Raw genomic sequence first — 12,765 nt, forward strand, 5'->3', positions numbered from 1 at the left:
TTGAAGAAACACTAAAACAACCAAGCAAAAAGATGAAAAAACTAATTTGGACCTTGGATGGGCTGAGTAAATCTTCAGCCAATTTAAATTTTTGGGTGAATTATTTAATATTTGTGTGTGTACTGTGTATATTTTAGGTGTGTGTATATATAAATACATGTTTATGTATGCATAATAAATATACACAGTACACACACATACAGTGGCATGCGAAAGTTTGGGAACCCCTTGCAGAATCTGTGAAAATGTGAAAAATTTTAACAAAATAAGAGAGATCATATTAAATGCATGTTATTTTTTATTTCGTACTGTCCTGAGTAAGATATGGTACATAAAAGATGTTAACATTTAGTCCACAACACAAAAAAATAGCTGAAATTATTAAAATAACCCCATTCAAAAGTTTGGGAACCCTTGGTTCTTAATACTGTGTGCTGTTACCTGATGATCCACGACTGTCTTTCTGTTTAGTGATGGTTGTGCATGAGTCCCTTGTTTGTTCGGAACAGTTAAACTGAGAACGGTTCTTCAGAAAAATCTTTAAGGTCCTGCAGATTCTTCAGTTTTCCAGCTTCTTTGCATATTTGAACCCTTTCCATCAGTGACTGTATGATTTTGAGGTACATCTTTTCACACTGAGGACAATTGAGGGACTCAAACACAACTATTAAAAAAGGTGCAAACGTTCACTGATGCTCCAGAAGGAAACAAGATGCATTAAGAGCTGGAGGGTGAAAACTTGAACACGATGAAGATGTCCAGATTTTTCTTATTTTGTTGAAATATAGTTTTTTTCCAACAGAAGATACTTGTATATTTCCCGGAACACAGATTAAGTACAATTTTCTCTTAATGCATCTTGTTTCCTTCTGGAGCATCAGTGAACTTTTGAACCTTTTTTAATAGTTGTGTTTGAGTCCCTCAATTGTCCTCAGTAAAAAAAAAAAAAAAGATCTCAAAATCATACAGTCACTGATGGAAAGGGTTCAAATATGCAAAAGAAGCTGGAAAACTGAAGAATCTGCAGGACCTGAAGGATTTTTCTGAAGAACAGTTCTCAGTTTAACTGTTCAGAACAAACAAGGGACTCATGCACAACCATCACTAAACAGAAAGACAGTCGTGGATCATCCAGGTAACAGCACACAGTATTAAGAAACAAGGGTTACCAAACTTTTGATGTGGGTTATTTTAATAATTTAGTAATTTTTTTGTCTTGTGGACTATATGGAAATATGTATTTTTTTGTATGTTTCTGTATACTCCCTGCATTTTTTAAGCATTCAGACACAGCCATAATCTTTATTATATGACATTATTAATACTGTATAACCTTAGCTGGTGTTATTGTGCTTGTTTGCTCTTCTATTTTTTGAGAACTTTTGTCCTCTAAGCTTTTTGACCATAACAGCTTTTTAACCATCTTACTCTGCTTTTTTTTAACACTATGGTGTCTTTGCATGGGCTTCTGTGCATCTTCTCTTTACTCTTCCTCTCTGACTAATCCATCTCCTGGGCTGCATGTGTTTCCCCTCTCTCGCTCGGTGCGAAGATCGCTGTCGAAGCGCCAGCGCTCCAGTTTTAGGTATTGTCCTCTCAATCTCACGTTAGCATGCGACCTCCGAGCACACGCTTGCTGTGTCATATTGGATTTAACCTAAGCTCTCCTATCCTGATTCTTAAAAGCTGAAGCAGAGGATTTTTATTTTTCCTCTCCCTCTTCCCTCTCAGAGATTAGACTTAGTTTATACTGTTTGAGCCTTGCTGCTTTGCTTTTAAAGTTTAAACTTGATGTGATGCAAATATAATGTACTGTATATGGAAAAAAGGAATAAGAAGAAAACCATTTGGGTTTCATGTAGGCTACAGAAGTTTGATGCTAAAAACTAGAAACGTTTACAAGCGTTTGCCCTGCTTTACTAAGTAAAAAAGTAATATATTCAAAATACATTTATTGAAAACCTGTCAACCCTACTACTACTGTACTACTACTGCACAATGCACATTTCTTAATAATAAGCCTAAAATGTGTTTAATTCTCACTATTCATTAGGATTGTATGATCTTTGAACGTTATGCAAATGCAAAATATTTAAAGTGTACCTAAAGTATACTTGCAATAGTTCCACTTAAGCACAATCAAATATACTTCAGTAAGTTTATCTTTAGTTGGACTTTAGCACTACTTCCGCACAATTAAGGCATATTAAGTACAAAAATTCTTGTTACAATTTAGCAGACTTTTTTTCCCAGTTTATTATACCAAAAAGGGTATTTATTAAGCACATAATACGGAAATGTATTTTTAGTGTACTTATAGCATGAATTAAATGTATTTCAAATACATTTCAGTATATTTATTTTTCACTTGGGTTGGTTCGCTTATTAACTTAATCTACCTCCATCATTCTCCATCGGAACGGATATAAATGTGAAAGTTAGACATTTTAACAGTGTAAAAAGATATATAAATTAATTATTTTTAATAATGAAGGAATATGTATTTGAATAAGGCAATATTTTTTTACATATAGTAATATTTATTTACTAAATAATTGATGATATACGTAGAATCATTCTTGATAGATTCATTAAATGACAATTATTTGACATATTTAAAAAGACGACAGAAAAATCTTATAAAAACTCTGATGTAAATACCATATTTTTTGTAAAACCTTGTAATGAAATATTCAATATTGTATTGATTTTTATTTTATTTTACTGTTGTTTTTATGATTTTAATATCAACTTCTCTCATTTTAAAAATGAGCTCCACAGAAGTAAAAATTAAAGTCAGCTCTGCAGCATTGTGACATAAGTCTTTGCTTTCTTTTCCTCTGCTCTCTTGCATGGCTAATATTTGGTGCAGGGCCGCGGAGAAAGCATGATCAGTTTGCGCTCGGTGGGTAAAGATAGAATGTGTATTCAGTCCAATACTAAACTTATAAAAACACAGAAACACATAACTGATTAAGTGGATTACTTCCTATTCACAGGAAAGGCGGAGAAGATGGATGACTCGACCCTGTCTGACCTTTCGCCGATATCGTCTGGAGTAGAATCAGGTCAGCAGTCTCCCGTTTCACCAGAGCACAAGAAGAACCAGAAAGGCATTCGGAAACTGTGGGGAAAGTGAGTATGTAAGGTTTTCTTATTGGTTAGAAGACAGCTTCCAAAAAAAACATTGTTTTAAAATATGATGTATTTTTAAGTGATATTGTGTGAAATGCTTATGGAAATTAGTGTAGGTGCATGTAGTGCAAAATTTTAAATGTATCCTGAATTGATTGTATCGTAATGACCTGCGATATTACTGGCTACTACTCTTTTTTTTTTTTTTTTTTTTTGGTCTGTTTCACAGGATCAGGAGAACACAGTCAGGCAGTCTTCCTGCAGACAGTTCTGATTCTGACTTCAAGCGAGGGGGCTTCAGGGCCACGGCCGGCCCTCGACTCGCCTCTGCACGGTATCTACAATGAGATTTACTAGACATAAGCAAGCAACTTTTTTCCTGTTTCTCATATCTACATTCGTGTTCTGCAGTGACACGAACGCCCCCTTCTCGAAATGGTCATGTGATCAGGTGTGTGCATGGATGGAGGAGTTTGGTCTGGGTCAGTATGTGAATATGGCCAGACAGTGGGTCACTAGCGGTCAGACTCTACTCTCTGCCTCCTCACAGGACTTCGAGAAGGTGAGAGATACTTTTGACACAAGTAACAAATTCAGACCTGTGGCTAACATCAACAGCGTCCAGGTTTTTAACAACTGATTTCCTCATTCAACACCTGGCGGTCCATGTGAAATGATTTGGCTATGCCTCTCGCTTCAGGTTGTTGTGGTGCCAATCACTTCCTGGTTTGGTTCAACCTGCCAGGATGGCTTTAACCTCTGTTCCGCATCAGTAATGCTGTGCGATTTACTAAATTGTTCTGCCATCAAATTAAATGTTCGGATTTGGTTTTCAGTGAACTCAGAACTGCGTTATAATATTTACATAAGGCTTTATGCTTCTTTTAATTGAACATTGCTAAATATTTCTTTCATTTTTTTTGGCATTGATAATTACTAAAGAACCAATATGCTTTTGCAACCATCTTGATTTTCTCTATTTTTTTTTCTTTTCACCTGTAGGAGCTGGGAATTAAACATCCGCTGCACAGGAAGAAGCTCCAGCTGGCTCTTCACTCATTCAGCACCAAAGTCACAGAGAAATCCTCTGAACTGGACCACATCTGGGTCACACGTATGTACCCATAAACCAAACTTACGAGACCAATGCAGGCATTCTGAATATGAATAATAATTAATAAATAATGCTTTATTTACAGTTCACACATGTAAAAAAAGACAATGAATTACTTATCCGTATATTAGTTAAATTGAGGGCTGTCAGTTTAACATGTAATTAATTAGTCATGAAAAATAGTGCGAAAATATTTTAACGTAGTTAATGCACTGGCCCCACCCACAGCCCTGTATGTCATCTTACATTTCATACCATTGAAAGATTTTTTTGGCATACGTCAGCAAATCAGAAGTAACTCTGACACTTTTCACGGTGATCGGTTCTGCGCAGATCTCAAACAATCCTAATAAATCATAAAGACATTAGCGCCACCTGCCGGCAGTTTTAGTTTCTTATTTAAAGTATAATTTCATTAATAATAATAATAAAAAACATTAACGTGGTAGTTCACCCCAAAATTTTATTCCGTCATCATTTACGCACCCTCCTGTCATTTCAAACCTATATGATTTTCATTCTTTTGCACAACATAAATGAAGGTATTTTGAAGACTTTTGGTAACAAAGCTGATTTGGTTACCAGTGACTTTAGTTGTATGAACAAAAAATTATGCGATGTTTCTCAATTTCTGTCTTCTTTCAGGTTCCATAGTTTGTTAGGCCTTGGCTTAAACGTTTATGTGTAATACATTTTATGTTGAATCAAATAAAATATTTCTTTCTAAAGCTACTATTTGTAGTGTCTACTTGATACTTTCTCATTTAACACAAGAAAATTATCTTTTGTGGATAATTTTACAGCCAAATTTAATTTGCGATTAGAATAATGAATCGACACGTCATGTAATTATTTATGTCTGTCTGACAGCCCTAATTAAAATATACAAATGTCACATTGAAAATTGAACTTGGAATTAATAATTTAATGTATTAAAAATGCAACATTTAAAATGTTGCTCTTTTATTAACTACATTTTAAAACATACATTAAACACTTTTAAACTCACAGTATGGAATTTTTGGCCACCAGGGGTCATCAATCAAAATAATAACATGAGACGTACTTTGATGACGTCGGGAAAGAGAGTAGGCTCATGGGAGTTGTTGTTCATTGAAACACGCGCTCTGTCGCTCCCCACATTCCTCACTCATTTTAACTGAGGCCGGCGACACACTGGATGCGTGGCGCAAGCGTCTCAGCTGCGTGGCGTGTCAGTTTTTAATTCGGCTCCCATGTTAATAGGTTAGAGCTTGCAGACTGCCTGTGTGAGCCGCGCGTCTCAGGCGCGGCTCAAGGCACGCGGAAAACGCGTGCTTGCTAGAAATAGAACCGACGCCTATTTTTCACGCGACACGCACGCGTGTTGGAAGCGTTTCCAGGCCAAATATAATAGGAAAATATGTTTATATGTAATTTTTTACACAAATACATATTAATTCATGACATTTTGATGTTTGAAGTCTATAGGTTGACACAATTTCAGATATAAATGTAATTTAAAAAATAAATAAATAATTATCGATTTTCAAATATTGCACCTGTCAAACATCGTCTATTTTGCCGTCAATACTGTTGACGGTGTCCTTTATCAGTAGGCTTTATATTTATGTTCAACATGAAGTATAGATATTTTATGTCATGAAGACAAGAGCCTGGTCTGTCAGCGGTCTCCCTTCACCTACAGCAGCAGCAGCCTAGTATTTTGACAATCACGTCTTTTCGAACGGAGATATATATGAATGATCAGACCCCTATCAAATCAATATTCCATCTAGCTAGTAGTAATATATGTATAAAACACAATATATGTTAAAAAAAAAGCTACTTTATCCAGCTAGATATAGAACACATGTAGATTTACATTATACTCTACATGAGAGCTAGTCCGTCTGCGTTTTACACAAGACATCATCGTTTCACAAAATATACGGATAGATACAGTTAGCTGAATGGATGCATACCTGTTTATTAGAATGCAAACATCTCTCTGTAGTTTCAGCTTGTCATGAAGCTCTCTCTATCTTGGAAATGCAACTCCAATATTTACCCGTGTCTTGTTTGTTCTCTTGTCCCAAAACCTTTTCAGGTCATTTATTTCACCCGTACGTTTGCGCTTCACAGAACGTGCAGGCAAAGCATAATCATGATCCATAACTAAGTTATTGATTGAGGTATAAATACGAATATAAACAATATAAATATAAAATATAATAGTCTCGATCAAGGCTAGCTACTACTTTTTCTTCTTCGTCTCGGCTTTGCTTCTGTTCACCTTTGTATTTGGCGGTTCCGCAGGAAGTTAGATAAACTAGAGGGGTCAAAGTTTATATGACGCCATAGACGGGCGACAAAACGGAAATAAAGAAACGTGCCGTGTCTTCTAATTAAACTATAATTTTCTCCGGATTTGAAAGTTCGTGGAAACTGTCGGGATAATGTAAGTACACAACTAAAAAATATATATAACATAGATATAGTCATATCTGCTATTTTTAAAGCAGAAAAATTACATATTGTGCCTTTAAGTGTGTATTTAATTGTACATTTGAAAACGTATAAATAATAATGAATAAAAAAAATTATGAATTAATAAATTGATATTGAATTTCTTTTAAGTGACACTCCTAGTTCTCCATAAATACACACATATGTATTTTAGATAATGCAAATAAGAAACTACACACTGTAAACTGTTATTTCTACACAGGTTGGCTGGATGATATTGGTTTACCGCAGTATAAAGACCAGTTCAGTGAAGGACGTGTGGACGGTAGAATGCTGCAGTTCTTGACAGTGGTAAACATCTATAGGGCCTTGCCAATCAGATTATAGGATGATTACATCATATGTGATCAATATCGGTATTTTGCTTGTATTTTCAGAATGATCTTCTGTTCCTGAAAGTCACCAGTCAGCTGCATCATCTCAGCATCAAGTGTGCTATCCACGTCCTACATGTTAACAAGTTCAACCCCAACTGCCTCAAAAGAAGACCTGGAGATGAGGTGAGGATGAAATAAACAGAAATCGATTGATAATGCTCATTATATAAATGCAAATTTGTGTTGTTTTGACAGAATAAGATGTCGCCTTCTGAGGTTGTTCAGTGGTCCAATCACCGTGTGATGGAGTGGCTCAGATCAGTTGACCTGGCAGAATACGCTCCCAACCTGAGAGGCAGCGGAGTGCATGGAGGACTCATAGTGAGTAAACTTTCTCCTAATTAATTCTTATGGACGCTTCTCACTTGAGCTGATGAACAACCAGCAGCCAGCCATCCAGAACACGCTAGAAAATGCAAAGCAGCACATTAAGAACTACCCAGAACACCGTAGCAACTCCAGATCTTCTTTTCTTTTTTTCCCCCAGATCTTGGAACCTCGTTTTAACTCGGACACGCTGGCGATGCTCCTGAACATCCCACCTCAGAAGACTCTGTTGAGGAGGCATCTGGCCACTAACTTCAACACGCTGGTGGGCTCTCAGGCTCAGCAGGAGAAACAAGAGTACCTGGAATCATCAGGCTACACGCCGCTGACCACCACTGCTAAAGTCCGGGTGAGAAATCGCAAATTTGCTGACCACATCTTTAGAAACGCCTTCATCCGTGCGGCTGAATGAAGCCTGAACATGTGCAAACACATGCTCCAGCTGCCCGCTTCCTGTTTAATCTCTGCTGATGCAGCACATGTGTTTTGACACTTCCATTTCGCTTAGTCCATCTAGACCAAGTGTGCTGAGCAAGGGCTCCTTCAGTGTGTGACACACTTACTAAGCACATTGAAGCTTTAGATGAAACTTTTTCATCATCTTTTAGGCAGTTGAGCGAACCATTCATTTTCCTGATAACAGAAAGAGTGTGTTTAAAAAGACACTAACTCTGCAGTGAAAATATATTATTTCCTGTAAAGATGACACACTGCATTAAAGGGTCTCTTATTATTTTTCTATTGTTTAAGTCTGGTCTGTTTTCACAGTTTGGTAGTTTCAATCACAATCCGATTATGATCATTTGATCATTCGCAGTGTATTAAATCAAGATTTGAATCGTATCATAAGACAGTTTCTGATATACAGCCCAATTCAGTTTAAATGTAATGATTAAATAATGAAAGGGGTGGAATTTAATAATGATTAATTGAATTTGGTAAAAAAAAAACTTTATAATTATTATTTGAATATTAATTTAAATGGTATTTAATATTAATGAAGAAAAAAATACATTTGGTGAATGTTTTTTAATTATTATTATTGTTGTTGTTGTTGTTTAATCAAAATGTGTGTCGTATCAAAAGGTAGTTTCTGGTATCCAGCCCAATTCATTTCATTCATTTTAATTCATTCAAATGTAATAATTAATTAATGAAACTGGTGGAATTTAATAATAATTAATTGAATTTGGTGGGGGAAAAACATTTATTATTATTATTATTTGAATATTAAATATTAGTTTAATGGAAGTTAATAATAATGAAAAAAGAATAATATTTGGTGGGAAAATGTAATTTTATAATAATAATAATGTGTAGTAATAATAATAATAATAATAATAATATATTGTTGTCAGATAAAACCACTAAAAACTAAATCAAACTAAAAGTGAATTTGGGCATTACAACATAATGTATAAAATATATATTCATTTGCTAAAGATTTAACAGTGTTATTAAATTATTGTTTTAAAAATTAACTTTAAGTACGCATTGGATGATGGCAATTAGGTAATTTAATTGTAAATTATAATTTAAGGTAATTTAAATGTAAAAATGTTGGAAATGTGCATGCACAATTAAATGAAATGTAAAAAGAAATCTCTGATATCTATAAATAACTGTTATACTGGAAGTCTATATATGGTATTCCCTTTTATTCAAGCCGTTGTGTATTACTCTTAATTTGTTGTTCCTCAGCCACGCAAGACAGGTTTCTCCAGTTTTGGTCACCGTAAGAAGCGCTCTGATGACTCCACAGACTACATCTGCCCTCTAGACACTTCACAAGCCCAGGCCTTGCTCAACGGGGCCAGCCGGCCCTACAGCGGCTTCAGGGGTCTGAGCCCCATCTTCGACAGGGACCCAGAGAGACGGGTGCAGGTGGGAGCTCTACAGATCTGACGCTCTACTAGCTGTCACCGCTGAGCTTGCAGCCAATAACCCTCCACCCATATCCCACAAAACCACAACAACCTCCCAACGACACCTTGGCTCTGTTCAGTGCCATTTAAATAACATCCCAGCATCCCTCATTGATGGACACAAGACCTCAGTATGGACACTGCAGGAAGACTTGGATCCAAGGGTTTAGTAATGTAAATGACATCATCTCACAAAGGCAGCAGGGTTTAGCAGAATAGTGCCATGTATCCTGTGATGGACAGTCAGACACATTCAACTTTATAGCATTTTTTTGTGAATCGTAAAAAAAAAATATATTATGAGATTTATCTAACAAGTATTCCATTTTTGTAACCTAACGTCTGTGCTGTTTTAAAAGACAGTGTGTACAATCTCGTGCAATATTTGCATTTTTAGGGATTAATTTAATGGTGTATTTATGGTGAATTTTTAAAATAGCATACAGACTACTATTAAATGTTCAGCAACACGTATTAAATAATCTGATGAGGTTATTTTCATACAATAAAATGCACAGGAGTATTTTTATAGGCAGATATCTTGCCTCTTCAGATAATGTAGCGACATATAATCCACAATATTGTGACATAATCAATAAACCTCCTCAATCACAGTGATATTGTGTTTTTGATGACAGAGTGGCTATATATTTTTTTCCCTTGGTTTTATCATTGTTGATGAATATGTTCTCCCAGCTGTAGACCTTTCTAAACTAAATCATATTTTAACAACAACTTTGAAAAGTGATATCGACATGCATGAGTTGCAAATATTAAGCATTAACCTGCTGTCATCCATGCATCTGGCCACCACCAAACGCCCATTTTCACAATGTGGAGAAGTGCATGCTGGGAAGGGACTTTCATGCACTTGTGCAGGTACTTTCTAATATACAGTACATTTCACTGTCTTCACAATATTAGCACTTCATTATCACCCATTGCTTCTGCTTAATATTCCATCTGTTAGTAACTATATTTATAATTGCCTATGACTAAAAGATGAATATGAACTTCTATTATTTACATTGATATATTAAATTGATATCTTGGTTTTTCAGTTGTTGCACACTAAAGGTTCAGGGATGCAGATTGAGGCCTTATCCTGGGGAGTTAACAACCTCACAGTAAGTGGATAACTTGGTTTTTTAACTCTAGAATGTCTATTAACAAATTATTCTAATTGTTTGTTAACCTAAATATACAGTATATTTAAAATGATACAATTATCAAATTTAAAAATAAAAAAACCACATAATTTAGTTTCCAATGCAATATAACTGAAATATATACATATACATGTATATATAATTAATCATATATTGCTCTAACAGACACAAAGATTTATTACTATTATTATATGTGTTCCTGTGGCTCAGTGGTAGAGCATTGCATTAGCAGTGCAAAAGGTCACAGGTTCAATTGCCAGGAAACAGACTTTTTATACTGGTAAAAAATTTTTTATAAAATGTATAGCCTGAATGCACTGTAAGTCGTTTTAGATAAAAGCGTCTGCTAAATGCATAAATATTTATGTTTAGTAGTTGTAGTAAGACTCATGTTCTGTTGAAATTATCATTAAGGGAAAATTAAATTAATATTCTGTATTTATGTGCACCAGTATAATAATTGTTTTAAAAGGTTTTGCTTTTGAGAACCCTAGAAATCTTAAAAAGGTCAAATAAGAATCACAAAAAAAAAAAATTGCCATGTTCACATTGCTTACAATAATTTTTTTTTTTAAGCAAAATGATCAAAAGTATTTTCGGCGCTGATAGCCTTGTGTCATATGTAGTGTCCCGAGAGTTAGAACTCTTTCCCACTTTGCTTCCAATCATTATCACAATAAATGGCAAAAATGAATTCTAAAGAAGTGGAAATTTAGTACTTCACCCATACCTATTGTCACACATTGCAAAATGTTTAGGTTTTAGGCCCCGATCAGACAGAATGCAATTTTTGGGTCAGAGATGCCTTTCTAAAATTGTTTTCTATTGTCAGTGAGTGTTTTGCGTGATTTTTATGCACCCGGGTGTCCCATGTTTTTTAGCCACCTGCTGCACCTCACGTTTTTATAGGAACGCGCTGAACACCTGAAGTTAAAAAAAAAAAAAAAAGGCAACTCTGAGCAGAAAAGCACCCAACGTCATTTGCATTATTTTCCATTGTCCGGTCGAATGAATGGAGAGGTGGGCCTTCTGTTGTGGTGACACAAGATTACCGTTGTCCGGAGTGATGGAGGAGAAACTTTTGGTGTCTGATGCAGGTTACCCGGGCCGGAGCTGTATTTTTAAGGTTTTTCCTAATATGGCAGTTTACTTTACAGCCAAATACAAATATTTAAGAGCACTCGTGCTATAATCCTTTGATTAGACTGACAGGACAGCTGATTTGGTGGTTGCCTAGCAACATAAAAAAAGGGGTCATATGATGCGATTTCAAATTTTCCTTTCTCTTTGGAGTGTTACAAGCTTTTTGTGAATAGATAAGATCCATAAAGTTGCAAAGACAGAAGTCTCAAACACAAAGATATTCTTTATAAAAGTTAAGACTCATCCACGCCCTCCTAAAACACCTTGTTTAAACACGCCCCCACGTCTACATCATGATGTGGGAAGATTTGCATAAAACCGCCCAAATGTTCATGCAAAGAAAGAAGGCGTATTTTTTTTATTCTCACTTTTGCTGCTGTTTCCTTGTGAACGCAAAAATACTTTGTTTGGTCTTCCAAAAGAACTAGAAATCAGTGGTTAAGTTGTATCTACAACAGTGTTCCAGAACAGTTCAACCCAAATATATAGATGTGTGCAGCACATTTTAGGGAGGATTGTTTCCTTATCCTTGGAGAGTAGACTACAATGCTGGCTGTTCTGACTCACAGTCTGTAAGTATGTTTACATATGTAAAGGATTTGCCACTGATGATTAAATGTGAGTTCTGAACAGTGTACACAAATGCAGTCATGGTTTTATGTTTACGCAGCGCGATGTAGTGTAAAAAGACAGTATAAGTCATTATAATCAGTAATTATGTTCCCGCTGGATGCAACAAATGCCTCGTTTGTAGGGGTGTAACGGTACGCAAAAATCACGGTTCGGTACATACCTCGGTTTTAAAGTCACGGTTCGTTTCACTTTCGGTACAGTAAGGGAAAGAAATGCAAACATTAAACTGCAGGTTGTTTATTACTATAAACTTTTTTTTAACAATTTGTTTGGAGTTTTTTTTAATACTTTTTAATAAAATATATATAAAATAAAAAAAAGAATAAGAAATAAAATACTGCTGCAAAGTTCTCCACTAAATAAAATACTCTGTCTCAAACCAATATCATATAATAAAACATAAAGAAAAATATAAATAAATAACTATGATTACA

The 12,765-nt window shown here is 35.3% G+C and overlaps 1 protein-coding gene across 13 annotated transcripts in view; it reads left to right on the forward strand.

Annotated features, from left to right (window-relative positions):
* ppfibp2b (PPFIA binding protein 2b) overlaps nucleotides 1–12,765 on the forward strand; it is a 62,798-nt gene that overhangs the window by 47,348 nt on the left and 2,685 nt on the right. For 11 of the 13 annotated variants that reach the window (XM_059536647.1, XM_059536651.1, XM_059536652.1 and 8 more), the window contains 11 exons: nucleotides 2,873–2,905; nucleotides 3,000–3,135; nucleotides 3,365–3,469; nucleotides 3,547–3,697; nucleotides 4,138–4,249; nucleotides 6,960–7,048; nucleotides 7,135–7,257; nucleotides 7,330–7,455; nucleotides 7,622–7,810; nucleotides 9,163–9,345; nucleotides 10,448–10,513. In XM_059536647.1, coding sequence (XP_059392630.1) covers nucleotides 2,873–2,905; nucleotides 3,000–3,135; nucleotides 3,365–3,469; nucleotides 3,547–3,697; nucleotides 4,138–4,249; nucleotides 6,960–7,048; nucleotides 7,135–7,257; nucleotides 7,330–7,455; nucleotides 7,622–7,810; nucleotides 9,163–9,345; nucleotides 10,448–10,513 — 1,313 coding nt within the window. The remainder of the gene's footprint in view (nucleotides 1–2,872; nucleotides 2,906–2,999; nucleotides 3,136–3,364; nucleotides 3,470–3,546; nucleotides 3,698–4,137; nucleotides 4,250–6,959; nucleotides 7,049–7,134; nucleotides 7,258–7,329; nucleotides 7,456–7,621; nucleotides 7,811–9,162; nucleotides 9,346–10,447; nucleotides 10,514–12,765) is intronic. The other 2 variants (XM_059536648.1, XM_059536655.1) reach the window with 1 other exon arrangement.

The sequence above is a fragment of the Carassius carassius genome, chromosome 43 (assembly GCF_963082965.1).
Source record: "Carassius carassius chromosome 43, fCarCar2.1, whole genome shotgun sequence".
Taxonomy (NCBI): Eukaryota; Metazoa; Chordata; class Actinopteri; order Cypriniformes; family Cyprinidae; genus Carassius; species Carassius carassius.